General features: G+C 37.9%; 2 protein-coding genes across 4 annotated transcripts in view; one reads left to right on the top strand and one right to left on the bottom strand.

The window, feature by feature from the left end:
• kcnt1a (potassium sodium-activated channel subfamily T member 1a) overlaps window positions 1-9,182 on the bottom strand; it is a 42,032-nt gene extending 32,850 nt beyond the window's left edge. For all 3 annotated transcript variants that reach the window (XM_027178990.2, XM_027178998.2, XM_027179006.2), the window contains exons 1-2: window positions 8,840-9,182; window positions 3,685-3,840 (exon numbers count right to left, since the gene is read on the bottom strand). In XM_027178990.2, coding sequence (XP_027034791.1) covers window positions 3,685-3,840; window positions 8,840-8,964 — 281 coding nt within the window. In that variant the 5' untranslated portion in view covers window positions 8,965-9,182. The remainder of the gene's footprint in view (window positions 1-3,684; window positions 3,841-8,839) is intronic.
• Window positions 9,183-11,718: 2,536 nt separating this feature from the next.
• Window positions 11,719-13,374, top strand: LOC113663789 (beta-1,3-galactosyltransferase 9). The gene is made up of 2 exons (XM_027179226.2): window positions 11,719-11,724; window positions 12,286-13,374. The coding sequence occupies exons 1-2, from the start codon at window positions 11,719-11,721 to the stop codon at window positions 13,372-13,374; spliced, it is 1,095 nt and encodes a 364-aa protein (XP_027035027.2).
• Window positions 13,375-16,506: the final 3,132 nt, after the last annotated feature.

Genomic DNA, 16,506 nt, shown 5'->3' with positions numbered 1-16,506 from the left:
AACATTTTCCTGGGACGTTTACAGCTGTTCCTGATCATGTTTACTGTATTTTAATCTGCTTATATATATATATATTTTAAACATTCTTTACCTGATTTCTTTGGTCAAAAGGCTCAAAAATTATTTTACAAGTTTAGATTTAATTGAAGATGACGGCATATTTTTACAATATATTTTTACCGGCAAATGCTACGATTTTTTTCTAGAGTCATTTTTATAATTCCTCAATTTTTATAATAATTATTGACCATTGTACCAAAAAGTCCTAATAAATCCACTGTTGACCGTTTCAGATCATTTTTGTTAAACTGTATCGTAATATATTGTATTGATGTAAAATATCAATAAAACTGTTTGAAAGAACATTTTGTATTTTTTTGGATAAGGATTCCCTTCAGGTAGTAAAGAAAACTGCATAAACTGCAGCAACTTTAAGTACTGTGAGATAGCAGCTCGAATGAAAAGAGTTTCAAATTTGCTGCAATGCACAAACGTGATAAATGAAACAAAATCTGAAATTAAGGAATGCTGATCATTGACCGTTTCATATTAATCAAATGTCTGTAATTTGACAAATGAGATAATCACCCAGTAATTAACATGGATACTTTTGTCAAACTAAAATAAGAGGGAAGGACACGATTAGAAAGAAAAAGAAATTCTCAGTATGGCAGAGAGAAAAAGACAATGAGAGAGCAGAAACTCATGCTCTTAACATTCTCATCACAACCTCTGACCAGCATCACTGCCAAACGAGTCGAGCCTCCATGTGACTGCAGCAGGTTTAACCCAGGATGGCATGGTGCTCTTCACTTCCATCATGCCTTTCTGTAACAATGCTATGGAGCGAATGACTCACAGGAGTGCAGGATTTCAGAGCAGCTCGCCCACACATAGAAATACACACTCTCCTACAAGTGTGTGTGTGTGTGTGTGCGTATGTGTGTGTGTTCCTAACAGCAGGAGCTGTCCCTGGGCTTAGTGACTAGCATTTCAGAGCATCAGTGAACAAGTGCATGAATAGTTGAATTTAAAAAAATAATAATTCTAACTTCCTGGAGAAAAATCTATATAGAATACAGATTCTCTCTCTTTTTTCTTATCCATCTCCGCCTCACTTGTACTGTGGTTCACATTGGTTGCCACAGCAACATGGCACATACTCCACAAAAATGATCATCAATAGATTTGGACTTGAGAATGGCACAGTGTCACTCTAAAACATTTTATGTGAGTGCGTGGAGGTGGGTTGGTTTGTGTGTGCATGTGCGTGCGTGCGTGTGTGTGTGTGTGTGTGTGTGTGTGTGTGTGTGTGTGCCTGTGTTTTAAAGAAATCATGTGACAAATTGAAAGTCATTTCAGTGATGCAAACTGTATCGAACATACATACTGTACATACATACATACATACATACATACATACATACATACATACATACATACATACATACATACGTATATTTACACACACAGGTCAAGACCTTCAGATTTCACTTCAAACATGAGAAAGATAATGTGTGATCTCTGTAACTTTTCTGTGGCATGGGTGTTGGTACCAGAAGACTTGGTGTGAGTATTTCATAAACTGCTGATCTCATAGGATTTTCACACTCAACAGTCTCTAGAGTTTACACAGAACTGTACAAAAAACAAAATACTCAGTGAGGGACAGTTCTGTGGGTAGAAATGCCTTGTTGTAAAGAGATTGGTTCAAGCTCCCTGGAAGGATACAGTAACTTAAATTGTTATTCTATATATATCCAATACAGTATATTCTATATATTCAGCCAAGAACTGGAGGACTGCAGCATATTCACTTCAGTACAAATAACAAATCTGTCATTTAAAAAGCATGAACTCTGACCATTCATTTCAACCCAAGTGAATAAATGTGTTGTACCAGTCCTTCACTTAGTCATAGAACCATGGTTTTATACATGACCTTCTGTTCTACTACCTTGCAGTCAGTATCATTCAAGACAAATTGAGTATGCATAACAAAGCTTTTACAAGAGTTCATAAAATGCCCTAAGAGTTCACCCTAGACAATACCAGATCACATTGCTGATTTTATTCTTTACTGAGGACAATAGTCACTCAAACTCACCCCAGAGCATATGGTCTGCCTGTCTGTGAGCACCATGTCACTGCAAATGTGTGAGCACAGAAGGTAGCCATAGCTCACATCAAGTAATATTTATCAGAAAAAGCATCTTCAGTGAAAAAAAAGAAACCATTTATTTCTTGATGGCAGATGAAAGCAACTAAAAGTAACCTTAAGCCTTCTGTCTATATTCAGACAGAAGGAGGTGATGATCTATTGAGGGGGTCTTCATAATAATATCATAACACCAAAATAGGATGCACACTTCATAGTTTTTTGGAGAACAAGTAAGGATTAAGCAAGTAGAAACAGATGTGAGTCCCAATTGGTTTGTGTTTAAACCAACAAAACATAACTGCATTCCACTGCTATGCCTCTTATTGACTCAAGTGCTGAAAACAGAGTTTCTATACACAATAATCTCATTACGGAACAGATTATATTTTGGCTGTAATCAGTGAGCTTTCAGGATCAGAGATTCATTATTCTATACCCCTGATGAAGCCATGAAAGTCTCTTCCAGAGGTGCTGATGTCCTCCTACTGCATTTCTTTGTAAGTGTTGACTATTTTCAGGTCATATGAGTTTTAGAGCTTCATCTTCAATGAAACGGGTACCTTGCAGAATCGTCTATCTACCAATTGGGTGTATCCATGGATTAATATTTTCACCATTTTATCTTTTAACCCGCAGCACATTTCCTGCTGCTTCTAAGCTATACTCCTGCATTGCCATAGCACTCTTCACCCGCCATGGCTTATCTAAGAGATGCTTAGAAACAGCGGAGAGAACATCAGGGTCTGTCTCTATAAGCTCCTCTCAGCTTGACTCTTCATCCAACTATTGCAATGTTGAAAATGGCTTTGTGTAAGCTATGTGTTACCTACGAGAAAGCTATCTATAAGCTATGAGCTATCTCACAAGCTATGAGAAAATCTATTAACTGCTATCCATTGCCTTGTTCTTTATCTACCTGCTGCATTGTTGATTATAGGAATTATTAAAGAAGTATAAGTGCCCACTCTTCTGTGTCCAGGGAGCTTAACTGCCCCTTTTGAACCCTGCTGCACCAATACACCAAAGGTGCTTTTTTTTTTCATTTTAGAGAACTGAGCAGCAGGTCTGCTGTCTATGCCACTCTCTGCTGCAACAATGCAAAGTCAGTGAAAGGTAAGTGGTAGATGTTCTCATAGCCTGTGAGCTTTACACATAACTATCTGCATTATGTTTCAGTCTGTTGAAGATACTCCACTCACAATCAGTTTGGGTATTAGTCATGGCTCTGTCTGTTTTCTTTCATTTAGTCAGCCTGAAATTATGAAATTAGTTACACTCCTAGCTCTGCATCAACAGCTCCCACACTGTCACATGCAGATCTCTCTCAAACTCTAGGCTATGTATTATGTGAGAAAAGGCATTACTACCACCAATTCAACCACAGCACAGCACAGAATGACAAATCATAGAATCGGGCAATTGAGAAAGACTGGGTATTTTGGTCCAGGCTTGTGTAATATAAAGTGATGCTTAGTGTATCACTGCAATGCTTAGCCACTTCTGATACAAGGAGGATGCCATACCTGTCCTCACTTTGACATGGCTGGTCACCCAGCAACAGTTCACGGAAACGGGCACGACCTTGGAGGGGTGGGACATCATGTTCACCAGTGGCCATCTTCAGTCCCTGAACATTGAGCACAACCCCACTGAGCATTTGGGAGCAGTCAGAAGTCACCCTGAGAGGAGGAGCAAACAGGAAACAGGATATGAGGAACATTAAATAGAGAAGAAAGAAAAAAGGCAGACGTTTTTTGACAAATTACAGGAAATGTGAGTTAGGTGCGAAATGGAAATGGTCATGAAAACAGAGGAGAAAAAAAATTTACACTGTTCCCAGGTGATCATGCACACCGAGTGCTATTTTAAACTGTTTGACATAGCATGGCCAATGTGCTGCATAATTGAAGTTAATAGATGCCATGGCAAACTGAATGAATTTATTATAAATCTTTCATCCTCTAGAAAACTCATACAAGATCTTTAAACAATGTTTCCCTCAAATGTGATGTCAATCTTTCATCAGCTGAGGCATTTGTTTATGGCTTACAGCTATGCACAGACAGATCAAACTTCTGAGTAAAGTATGTTCATTTATGTCCTTCATATTTGATTGGGGCTCACAAATTACTGTGTCAATGCGACGCAGGGTGGAGGCGATCAGCTTGTGGCACTGCTGAGGTGTAATGTAATCAGTAATCAGCATCAGGTAATCAGCATCTCCATAATGCTTGTCAGCAGACAGAAGCATGAAGCGCTCTAAAATCTCTTGGTAGAAGCCTGCATTGACTTTGGACTTAATAAAAAACAGTGGAATAACACCAGCAGATTACACGGCACCACAAAACATCATTGAGTATAGACACTTCACACTGGACTTCAAGCACCTTGGATTCTGTGCCTCTCCTCTATTTCGCAAGATTCTGGGACTTTGATTTCCAAATGAAATGCAAAATTTACTTTCATATGAAAAGAGGACTTTGGACCACTGAGTAATGCTTCAGTTCTGAGTCCAGGTAAGATGCTTCTGACATTGTTTCCTGTTCAGCAGAGACTTGACACTAGGAATGCGACACTTGTCGCCCATTTGCTGGACACAACTGTGTGTTTTGGCTCTTAAAACACTGACTCCAGCCTCAGTCCACTCCTTGTGAAGATCCCCCACATTCTTGAATCGATGGCAATCTTCTCGAGGCTACAGTCATCCCTGTTAATTGTGCAACTTTTCCTACCACGCTTAACTCCCATCATTCCAGCAAACTTTTCATGAATGTGTTTTGATACAGCACTCTATGAACAGCCATCCCTTTCAGCAATGATCCTCTGTGGCTTACCTTCCTTATGGAGGGTGTTAATGAGTGTCTTCTGGAAAAACCGTCAAGTCAGCAGTCTTCCCCATGGTTGTGGAAGTGTACACTGAACCTGACTGTCAGATTTGTGGTATCTATACTGCATAAAAAGTGATTTTCTCAAAATGGAAATGAACTATTCTAATGTTTAGAGATACACTTTTTCGATATTTTTGAGCTGTAGGACACAATTATCAAAATTAAAATGAAAAAATGTTTGGAAAAGTTTTAGTTTGCATTTATTGAGTCTAGAATATATACACTTTTTCTTTTCTGAAGTAACTTGCAAAAAATATTGAACTTTTCCATAATGTAATTTTTTAAGACGTACCTGTATATAAGCCGGTTTGGAGAAAGCAAGCTAGCAGATAAAGATAATGTTATTTTACTTTCAGGGGGCAGGGATTTGAACATTGCAGCATTCTTTTTATTTTATTCAAGGGCACATTTTACCTTAACCTCTTTCAATTAAAGAAAAACCCTGGTTTGTGTACAGAAACACGCAAACCAGTTGAGCTGCTGGTCTCAAGGTTGAAAATTAAGATGCACATAAGTATCCTGCCATTAAAAACACACAGCTGTAGATACTCAATCATTATTTGTTCATTCTCACAAAAACGTTCCCTGCTCCCATGTATCATTCAGCTGTCTAGTTCATTAGTCAGGGCACTGGTCAGGGACTTGCACATATTAAGGGCTTTCTATATCACAAAATCTTTAGGGGCCACTGGAATGTTTGTTCCCTAAAAAACCACAATGCACCACAAACACCAGGGAGCAATGGTGCTCATTATGTTACCTTACTGGATATGGTGTCATATTTTCTGTAGTGTTTTAGCTTGAAAAATTTAAGATGAAAACTTCATCTACAACTGTAAATAACTTGTTATCATTATCATTGTTGTATCTCTCAAGTGATTACTTATGTTAGCAATATTTGTCTTTAACTTACATTCTGTAAACGGTTTGTTAGAGTCTTTAGTCTTTAATGATTTTTCTAAAAATCCACCTACTAGACTACAATTCTGCTTGGACTTACATGACAGAAATGTGTGTGATTAAAATAAGAAATATAACTATTTTATATGTCTGGGGTTTTGCTGAGGAGAAATTAGATCACTGGAAACTGAGTCATCAGTTTCCTAATGTGTAGTGAAGCAGAGGCACCAGCATATGTCTAAATATTTGTACTATAATCTTCTTCCTGCTTGATTTGTTGCTTTGTCAGTCACTGAACCTAATCCAGATCCCACTCCAGCTCAGTCGTACAACTCGAACATTCTTCTGAATGCTATTTGTGTGAAGGGTTTTACCATCCGGTTTGCTAGCAATGGGTTAATGGGTTCCACAATTGCAATAGTGGTATTCTTACAGTGGTGCCTAACATTAACTGTAATAATGTTCATTAGTGCTATAATAACACTAACAAAGCCACTTTCATACGTGCATACGTAACCATGACGGCATAAACATACCTATTTTATACAGATCTCAAATAGAGAATACCTTATATAATATATACAGGAACAACAGCTAAAGAAACTTGAAGGACGTGCTGTCTCACCGTCACACTGAGCTGCAGTATTTCATCAGGGAAATGTTTCATAACACCAAATGCAAATAAGCCATTTAGAGCATTATTCTCTGATTAATTTCCCTGTTTTGACCTTTTTGAATTATTTCATTTTGATCCTGTTTTGCATATGTTGTTCTTTTTGTTTGCTCGATTTGTGATCAGTGTACTATAAACAGCAAGCATTCTTTTGATTAATAAGCAAAATTGTATAATGACATACTTCAGTCAATAGGAGGTTAATTAATAAAATAAATAAAATACTTATAAGCTTAGAATTAATTAGCTAGTAACACAGAGGTCAATGGAACATCTGCCTAAAAAAAGATATACGGATATATTGTATTTATACACAGGCTGGGTCATTTACATGGTCTTGTACTCAAAATATTTTTTTTTTATAACATGGGCTACAGACTGAACTGAGTTTTGTTGCAGCTGCTATAGAGATATATTTTATCCAGCTTCTTTTCAGTTTCTTTCCCCAGTTTTTGTTTTAAATATATAATAACTGATAAAGACAGCAAAGAATCTAGCTAAAATATATATCATCAAATGAGATGAGATAACAAAAAAAAGGCAAGAACCTGCTTTATTCTGGTCACTGTGGATATGCGGTAACCCTGAGTGTGAGGTGGGAGTCCACCCTGGATGTCAGTATCTTACAAAGGCACCATTCAGACACATACTGTATTTGCACAAAATTTAGCATTGTCATTCCATCTACTGACAGAACCAAGATGGGAGGAAACTGGGGAACCCAGAGAAGATCCATGCAGAACATCCAAAACACCATACTGACAGTAACCTAAGTACCCTGGAACTGTAAGTTGGAAACATCACCTGCTGCATGTATTTACTAATACACGTATCCATTTCCTATAATAATCGTATAGCCTTCAGTGTTCTTCACATGATATATAATAAACGAGTCTATCTAGTAATAGATAACAGTTGCAGTAAATGGATTTTTTATTCTTGTTTAAATGCATTCATTGGATCTCGCAAACAAAGGGGTGAAAAAAAAATTGCGGAACCTGAAATAACTTACAGCAGGTGCGGTTCTAGGATTTCATCTTTAGGGGGTTTTAGCCCTCAGTGAGAATTTAAAACAAGAAGAGTTTTATATTATATATTATATGACTACATAGTAAGCCAAAAGTTATGGTATTATTTAAAATGGCAAAAATGGACACCAAAATTTTATGCATGATGTAATGATGCCAGTCTTGAATCAAATCAGTTCATGTATGTGTGCATTCTCTACAAACAGTGTGTCCAATGAATGCAGTCATTAATAAAAAAAAAATCACAAGACAAAGACCAAATCAATAATTGTTATTTTTATTTAGTATTGAATCAATTGATTGCTTTAATATTTTATTTGTGCTATCAACTCTGGTAATAAGAATAGTGAAATTTAACTGCTTTTGGTTGCAGTCTTTGCGGTTTTCCGCCGATTAACGTTATAGATAAATGCCTCCAGCTCTGACTGACTCTGAGCTTCTCCGTTCAAATAAAGCAGACAGCTGATGACACACATTTGAAAGACTGCACCGCACGCGCGTAAAAGCAAAGTAAAAAATATCGCTCTTGGATCAAACTAATAAATAATTTTCTTTCCCATCGACGACATTTCCTGCATTTTAACGTAATTTTATTGTTTATTTATGAAAGTAAAAATTATACTTTTAGTTTTAGGGTGGCTGAGATCACAGACAGGGGGCTGGAGCCACCCTACAAAAGGTGCCTTACAGTGAAATTTTGTGAAATAAATCATGTGAGTGAGGAAAGAGAAAGGATGTCAAGACAAGTTAAGCATCATATGTACAGGGATGTTTGCTGTCTAGATATAAACACACACACACACACACACACACACACACACACACACACACACACACACACACACACACACACACAGAGCAGCAGCGACTTTTCCCTAATTGCAAAAATGTTTGGACTCTTACTACTAAAAACTACTAAATATGTCTCACACTATCAAAACGTTAAGGAAAAGATCAAATCTTACTGAATAATCATCAAACAATTTACTTCCATTAGAACACACTGACGTCACTGCCACATCTATACAATACTTTAGATCATGTGTTTTTTAAAGCACATATACATGCATGAGTGCATAAATATTTTTCATAAATATGTGATATATATATATATATTTTTTTTTTAAATGACTTGGTCACAGATGGTGCCGAGGGCAGGGTGTAAGTGGGGTCGTGGAACGCGCGGTACCTTGGTGTCGGTGCGTCTCGTGCTGCGCGCCCGTCGTCGTCCACGAAAGTGCGGTTGGTGTAGCACGCGCCACGCATGACCGACTCCCCCGGGCTGCGTCCGTCTGCGGTTAGCGCACGCGGCATAAAGAGCGTCTCCTCGCGAGACGGCGACTCTTCCACGCGAGATGCAAATAATCCTACATCACCTTTACCTTGATGTGGGGACACTTCGGTACAAACCGGCTAATTCTAGAATTTTTTTTTAATTACACAAACAACAAATTAATAATAGTTCATTCTACGTGAATTCCTTTTAACTTGCTGATCATAAACCACCAGCACATACGCTGTCAAATCCCAAATAGTTCTACACCTCATATAAACCAAACTCTATTTCAGTGCACTATTTCAGGTTAAATCTGCGCTATTAATTAGAGACACAGCGCCATCTAGCGGACAATCTACTCTAATGGGTTCTTTCAGCTAACAACATATCATTACATAAGAAAAGTATGAAACTAAGAAAAAAAGTGGGCAGTTTTTACTTAAAATTGATGTGTTTCTAAATCGAGTCATATACAATGCACGTTTATTATATCTTTATAAATCCTATGATTTTTCTGTATATTATACCAATATACAGTATATACCCTGTATACATATATGCGCTTATACATCCCACTGAACTCAGTTATACACTCACCATGAAGCTGAATCACAGATGTCTCTCTACTGGCTTTATAGTGTTCTAAATAGGGGATCTGAGTCATTATTACATATCACATCTAAAATATACAGGGAAAAGGAAACCAGTGAGTCAGCTTGCAGGCGTTTTTAAATCTACATTCTTCTCAGGAGAGAGTTAAATGTTAAACTTAATAATTATTTTTAATGAAAATAATTTGCAATGGGAATGTCAGAACTTGGAACTAATAACGTTTTCTGAATCATTTAAGTTGCATTTTTTTATATTTGAATTTCTTTCCATTGGTTCAGCAGATGACGCAAGTTCGATACCTGTGCACATAAATACTCACCCACGCAATGTACTAAACTGTACTTACTTTGACATTGTGTCGCTCCAGCTCTTTGGGTTGTGATATTACTCTCTCTCTCTCTCTCTCTCTCTCTCTCTCTCTCTCTCTCTCTCTCTCTCTCTCTCTCTCTCTCTCTCTCTCTCCTTCTGAACACATTCATACGCACAAACCTCAAGACTGGCTTCTACTTGATGATAAATGACTGATAAATGGATTCTTGGGGGGAAATGATGTCTGCATTTTGCCAATACCAACACACTGACCTCACACACACACACACACACACACACACACACACACACACACACACACACACACACACACACACACACACACACACACATATTGGTACAGGTGGTTTATTGGGAATTTTTTCCCAAATAACACACCTTTCCCTTTGTCTCACACACACACACACACACACACACACACACACACACACACACACACACACACACACACACACACACACACACACACACACACACACAAACACACGGTTTCTGTTAAAGAACTTGGAGATAAAACATGTTGCAGATTCCAGGGTCATAAAACCAAGTGTCATTGTTCCACATAGCAAGAGAAATTCTTCACAATCATATCGTTTTTATTGTTATAAAGTTACAGCAAACCAAATATTATCAAATATTATACATTATAAAGCTGTCAAGTAGTAAAAATATCTAGAAACAAAATTTAATAATCTTATATTTGGTATTAGAATAGAAAATTCTGCATCACTTTGACTCCTGTTTAGTGAACAGAACTGTGTTTCTAGACATACCCAAATTCTAGTTGAATGTATTTTCCTTGGTTCTCATGGCCTTCAGCTTTGTCTGTGTAGTCGTGGTTGAGAGAGCACAGACCAAAACACACATTTCAAAACATTTTGTCACAACTGGTTCACAAATGCATTTTGCAGAGAGATCCATATAAAATTAAGTGTAAAAAAGTAACCGTAATAATAAAAACCTTCTTTATCATTCAAGATTTTTCTGCAGAAACAGAAAGTTTTCTCAATGCTCGATGGTCACTGGCTTAATCTTGTGCTTGATTATTGTATGTGTGTGGAGTCTCTGCATTTTCTTCTATTCCTCACACCTCTCAGTAAAGCCTGTAGGTGGATTTATACATTAGATTGAATTTAGATGTGAAAAGATCTATGATTGTTTACATGCATTGTGCACTCAGATGGACTGGCATTACATTCAGAATGTATTACTATTTCTGCAGTGAAATCTGTATTGTTCCCAGGGTGGGACCCCAAATCCACCGTATTCGTAACCAAAAGTGGTTACTCTGAATGAATGAATGAAAGGAAGGAAGGAACTAATGGATGAACAAACAAACAAATGAATGTTGGACATTTTATTAATTCAAGTCTGGTGATGCCTTGGAATAGTGTTAAATATAAATATGTAGTAAAATAGTAAAATGCTTAATAAACTGCTAGCGTTTAAGAATTACCCTTAATTATACCCTTAACTGTTCCACATAATTATATATTTGCAGTACAAATCATAATGTAAATTATACAAAATACATTGCATATGCTGAGCTAACTGTATGTAAGCCTAATTAAAATACATTATGATTGCCCTAACTGAGCTGATCTGCCGTTAACTTGGATGTATTATATCTTCATTAATACATTAATGACTTAGAGCAGCCTGTCTCTATCCAGAAAGGTATAGTGTAACCTGTCTGGTGTTAGCTTACATGGAAACAGAGCTCAGGTGACTGCTGTATATGTCTATGTTCAAGCATACACACACACACACACTAACACAGACACACAAACAGCCCAAGAAGAATAGAACGAAACAGATACAAAGGAGAAAGTATTTCTTCATGGGACATCATGCGGGTAAGAAAGCCTTATACAAGTTCATTTGATCCCAATAATCCTAGAACTTCCTTGGAGCAATCTTCCCACACTCTTGGGAAGATGAGTATTTTTTTTTTATGAGTATTCTACTCTTTTTTTCCTTTCTGAATGTTAGGCTTTAACAGAACACAGCTAATAATTATACAAACCTCAAACCTGGCATTCAGTCCAGTCGGTCTGTATTGAGTCCGATATATTAGCAATATAGCAAAGTATTATTTTTCAACAGTATATAGCATTATTTTAATACAAATTAGGCTCATAAAGATGTACTAATTATGTACTAGATGTACTAAGTTGTTTAAAAGCTTGAGTAGTCTGGTCCTTCTCACATTTCTAGTACATTCACATTCATACCTGACTATTTCCTGTAAAGAAAATTGTGTTGCAATATTCACTATCCAGCAGACTGTGACATCTTATTTTTTTCTCTTCCTTTTGATTTTCTGTCATCTTTAGATCTAACTCTTTTAGTTTTCTTTCATGATCTATAAATAATTTATAAATATATACATTAATAAGTTATTTCTTTCTGTTCAGTTCTGTGTGTTCAGGTTGCAAACCCATCAGTGGTGTTTTCTGCTCTGCAATGTTGTGCTGTTCCATGCGCTTTTATTTGGTGGTGACATTGTGGAAGAGTTCCTACTCCAGTCTTCTCCAGCTGCTTATACTGACCGTGCTGTACTTGAACTCCGTGAGCGTGCACGCAAACTGGACCTGAGCGATACCCTGCCCAACTCCTCGCAGATTTACCCTATTGGCTCCAAGCCCTGCCTTCAACACCAAGATCTACTTCTTCTCACTATTGTGTTTAGTGATCCAGATAATGCCAGCCAGAGAGACGCAATCAGAAACTCCTGGGGTAACCAGACAGTGGTGCAGGATGTGGCAGTACGGACGCTGTTCTTTTTAAACCCATCCACCGTGAAGACAGAACATCAAAAGTTGTGGGAAGAGTCTGGCCGGCGTGGTGACGTTGTACAGTGTGAAGGGTCTTTGTCACGAAATCACTGGGGTCAGGTGAAACTAGCTCTGCATTGGGTTCTGCTTTTCTGTCCTCAGGCCAGATTTGTTGTTCTGACAGATGATTCGGTTTTTTTAAATGTTGCTGCACTCAGCATGTACCTGCTAACACTCCGTACCCACCCCGAAGATCTGTACCTGGGCAGGGTCATTCATCATGCCTCACCTGAACGAAATTATAACAAACCTCACTATATCTCCTTCCATCTCTATCCAGACCGGAATTTCCCTGATTACTGCTCTGGACCTGCCTTCCTGATGTCTCAGGATGTAGTGCGTAAAGTTTATGTGGCCTCTAAGGATGTAGACCTAGCTCTCCCTTCAGATGTCTTGATTGGTCTGTGTGCAAGAGCAGCGGGCATTGTGGCTACTCACAGTGCGCGCTTTTCTGGAGAACGACATGTGCGCTACAACCCTTGCTGCTATAACTTCCTGTTCAGCTCAGCCACAGTGGATGCAGAGCTGATGAGCATAGCCTGGAAGGATTTGGACAAGGGAAAAGGGCGGCAATGTAGCATGTTTGAAACCTATTATAGTTTGGTAGTATGCAAGGCCATGACTTACCTAAACAGTGTCAACTTTCTCAGTGGAAACAACACAAAATAATATATATGCACAAACATATAACATTTTAAAATAGCTAAACTTAAATCAGAAGTGGAAAAAAGTAGCAAACAAAAGTACTTCAATTTTTGACAAGTGATCATAGATGAATATGACTGAATGCAATGAGATAAAAAAAATCATACGTTAAATACATTATTGTTCTATGACATTTTATTCTGCGATTAAAAACTGAGAAGATTGCGATTAAACAGAATATGGTATTTAATTGTGTGTGCATGTTCAAAGTTTTTGTTTATATAAATACATTATATGGCCATTATATGTGGACACCTGTTCATCACACCATATGTGCTTTGTGAACATCACATTCAAGATAGAGTCCCTCGTTTGTTGTTATAATCTCCATTCTTCTAGGATATCTAACCACTGGAGGATGGAGCATCTGTGGGGATTTTCCCATTCAGCCACAAGAGCTTTAGTGAGATCAGTTCTTCCAGTCATAGACTTTGTTTTGTACACAAGGGCATTGTCATGCTGGAAATGGTTTGAGCCTCATAGTGAAGGGTTACATCCTATACAACGGTGTCTGTAGGAACCTATAGGAATTGCCCAATATATTGGTGTGATCACTAGGTGTCAACAAGTTATTGGCCATATAGCATACCTACATTATTAACCTTTTGTTTTTCTTTGTGCAACAGCTTCATAATCTATTGCAGTTGTGAGTATATAAAAAGTAAAAAAAAACACAAAACTTTTTAATAAATTCTATTTAACCCAGATACCTTCTTGTGTGCCTTTATACCTTATGCTGAGAACTTTCAAAATGGTCATGACCTGATGCAAATTTTGCAATAAATACCACTGTCATACAGCCATTTTTCCCCATTATTTTTCCATATTGGAACACACATACACCTGTTCTAGCTATTAAACTATTCTAGCTATTAAGCTATTATTGAGCTATTGTAACAGCTTGAGCTAGACTGTTACAGAGCTTACTATTATTGAGCTATTGTAACAGCTTGAGCTAGACTGTCTGTGCTAGAACTAACAAATCCTTCAAAGCTGATGATGGTGTGAGTGTATTTCCTATATATTGCAAGTGATTTTCTTTAGAAATGCTATGTAACTCAGCTTTGCTTAGATTTTAACTCTACCATTGCCTTAGCAAAAGTCTTATTAATTATCAATCATTGTGCTTTTCATCAAAGTTATCATCAAATTGAGTAAGCAGCACTCTTTTTTAAGGTTATATCCTTTAAATATCTCCCATCTTCTGTCATCTAGCTGACCAGCAATATCACTCCATTCCACTAGCATGGCTAAGTTCTCAGGGCTCTGAAGACAGGCAATGACAGATAGTGATCATTGCCTGTTTTGAAGACAGTCAAGCGTGACATCTCCAAACCCCCAAAAAATTATGGGGGAGAATGTTGTGTTTGGTAAGGATCGCTGACCGCAATTTAACCAAATACAAAGTATTCGTTTAATTTCCATTTATTAATTTGTGTGTGTGTGTGCGTGCGTGCGCGTGAGAGAGAGAGAGAGAGAGAGAGAGAGAGAGAGAGAGAGAGAGAGAGAGAGAGAGAGAGAGAGAGAGAGAAATACTATTGATGAAGTGTGTGTGGGTGTGTGTGTGTGTGTGTGTGTGAGAGAGAGAGAGAGAGAGAGAGAGAGAGAGAGAGAGAGAGAGGAGAGAGAGAAATACTATTGATGAAGTGTGTGTGTGTGTGTGGGTGTGGGGAGAGATTATGACCGGTGTTGTTTGTTGCTTTTTGGACTGCTTTATCATTTGTAATGTTGCTCTCGTTAAAAACAGTTCGGCTCAAGCTCAGACATTTTTAGGGTCACGATTGTTTCGTGTTTCGATTGTTTCGAGATTTTGTTCAAACAAAAATTCGAAAATACCCTCTCTAATGAATGTTTTTTTTGTTTGTTTGTTTTTTGTTTGTTTGTTTGTTTGTTTGTTTGTTTTTTGCGTTAAATCTTACCCAGATAGTGTTATTTTCTGATTGGCTATTGTGCAGCCTCATTTTTTTGGTTGGCTGATAAGTGTCAGGCTCGACTAAGCGGTGCGGACTGATACATTTTGGCCCCTGCGGCATATTAAATATATGATAATAAATAGTCAAAAAGTTTTTCTGCGTGAGAAATACGATGTGTGGCGAGAGAGCGTGACAAAAGATCAAAATGAGTGAATGTCACTCTCAATGCGTGATCACTTGACAGCCCTGAGTTCTCTTCTTGAAACCATAGCCTGTATTTTCAGTACTGATCCTAGACATGTTAAGTCACAATACCAGGACTTGAGTCACTTTTCACTTCATTCAGCTTTCATTCACCCCACTGGGTTGCTCCTGCTTCCTCCAATTTCCGTGCCATTAACCATCTAGCAGGGATCTGGCTATATACTACTAGCACTCTAGGGTTCAAGATATTTTTCCCTTAATATAATGGACTCTTTGTTCTTTCACAATAAACTGACTGGGTAAATGAGCCAAGACACTCTCACGCAGCAATTGTTAGAATCCCCTGGAAGCAGTTGTCACATACAAAGAGCTGTACAGTGCATAATTTCTGAGGTGAAAGTCTCCATTGCAAGTCATATAAGGTGACTTATAGGACTTATAAGGTGCACAACAGTGCAGGACTACTGTATGCATTGCAGAGACAATAAATAATTTAGCCATGACTCTCAAAGTATAGTAAGTAAGCAAGCGTTTATTAATCAAGATGGAATGTATGAAGGTGTGGTCTTTGTAGACAGACCTGCTATGTGGCCGCTGTTACTCCTGCTGCTAAGTGAGTGCTGAGAGTGCCCATGGTAGCTGTTGATACAGAGATATGAAACATATGCAAACACCACCTCCCCACTCAGTTCCTTTGCTGTGCTACAAAAAATGTCCTACAAAGATGGGGTAGCTTGGTGATAAGCTATAGTGAGGGCATTTATGAGAGCTACAGAAAGCTAGTGGAGGCATCAATGCAATGTGGTATGTTAGAGAACTTGAGGAAGTTGAAAGCACGTCATGCAGCTGCACTATGAATTAATGGAAAAATGAGGATAGAAAAATCCAGTCTCAAAATGACAAAAAACTGGTCAAGCATCTGAGAAGGGATTCGATGCACAAATGCCTGGATAGTGATCTTGACTAAGTGATATGAGAT

Source organism: Tachysurus fulvidraco, chromosome 21 (assembly GCF_022655615.1).
Source record: "Tachysurus fulvidraco isolate hzauxx_2018 chromosome 21, HZAU_PFXX_2.0, whole genome shotgun sequence".
Lineage (NCBI taxonomy): Eukaryota > Metazoa > Chordata > Actinopteri > Siluriformes > Bagridae > Tachysurus > Tachysurus fulvidraco.
Note: the sequence above shows the minus strand (reverse complement) of the source record. Positions and strands in the feature narration are given on the sequence as shown.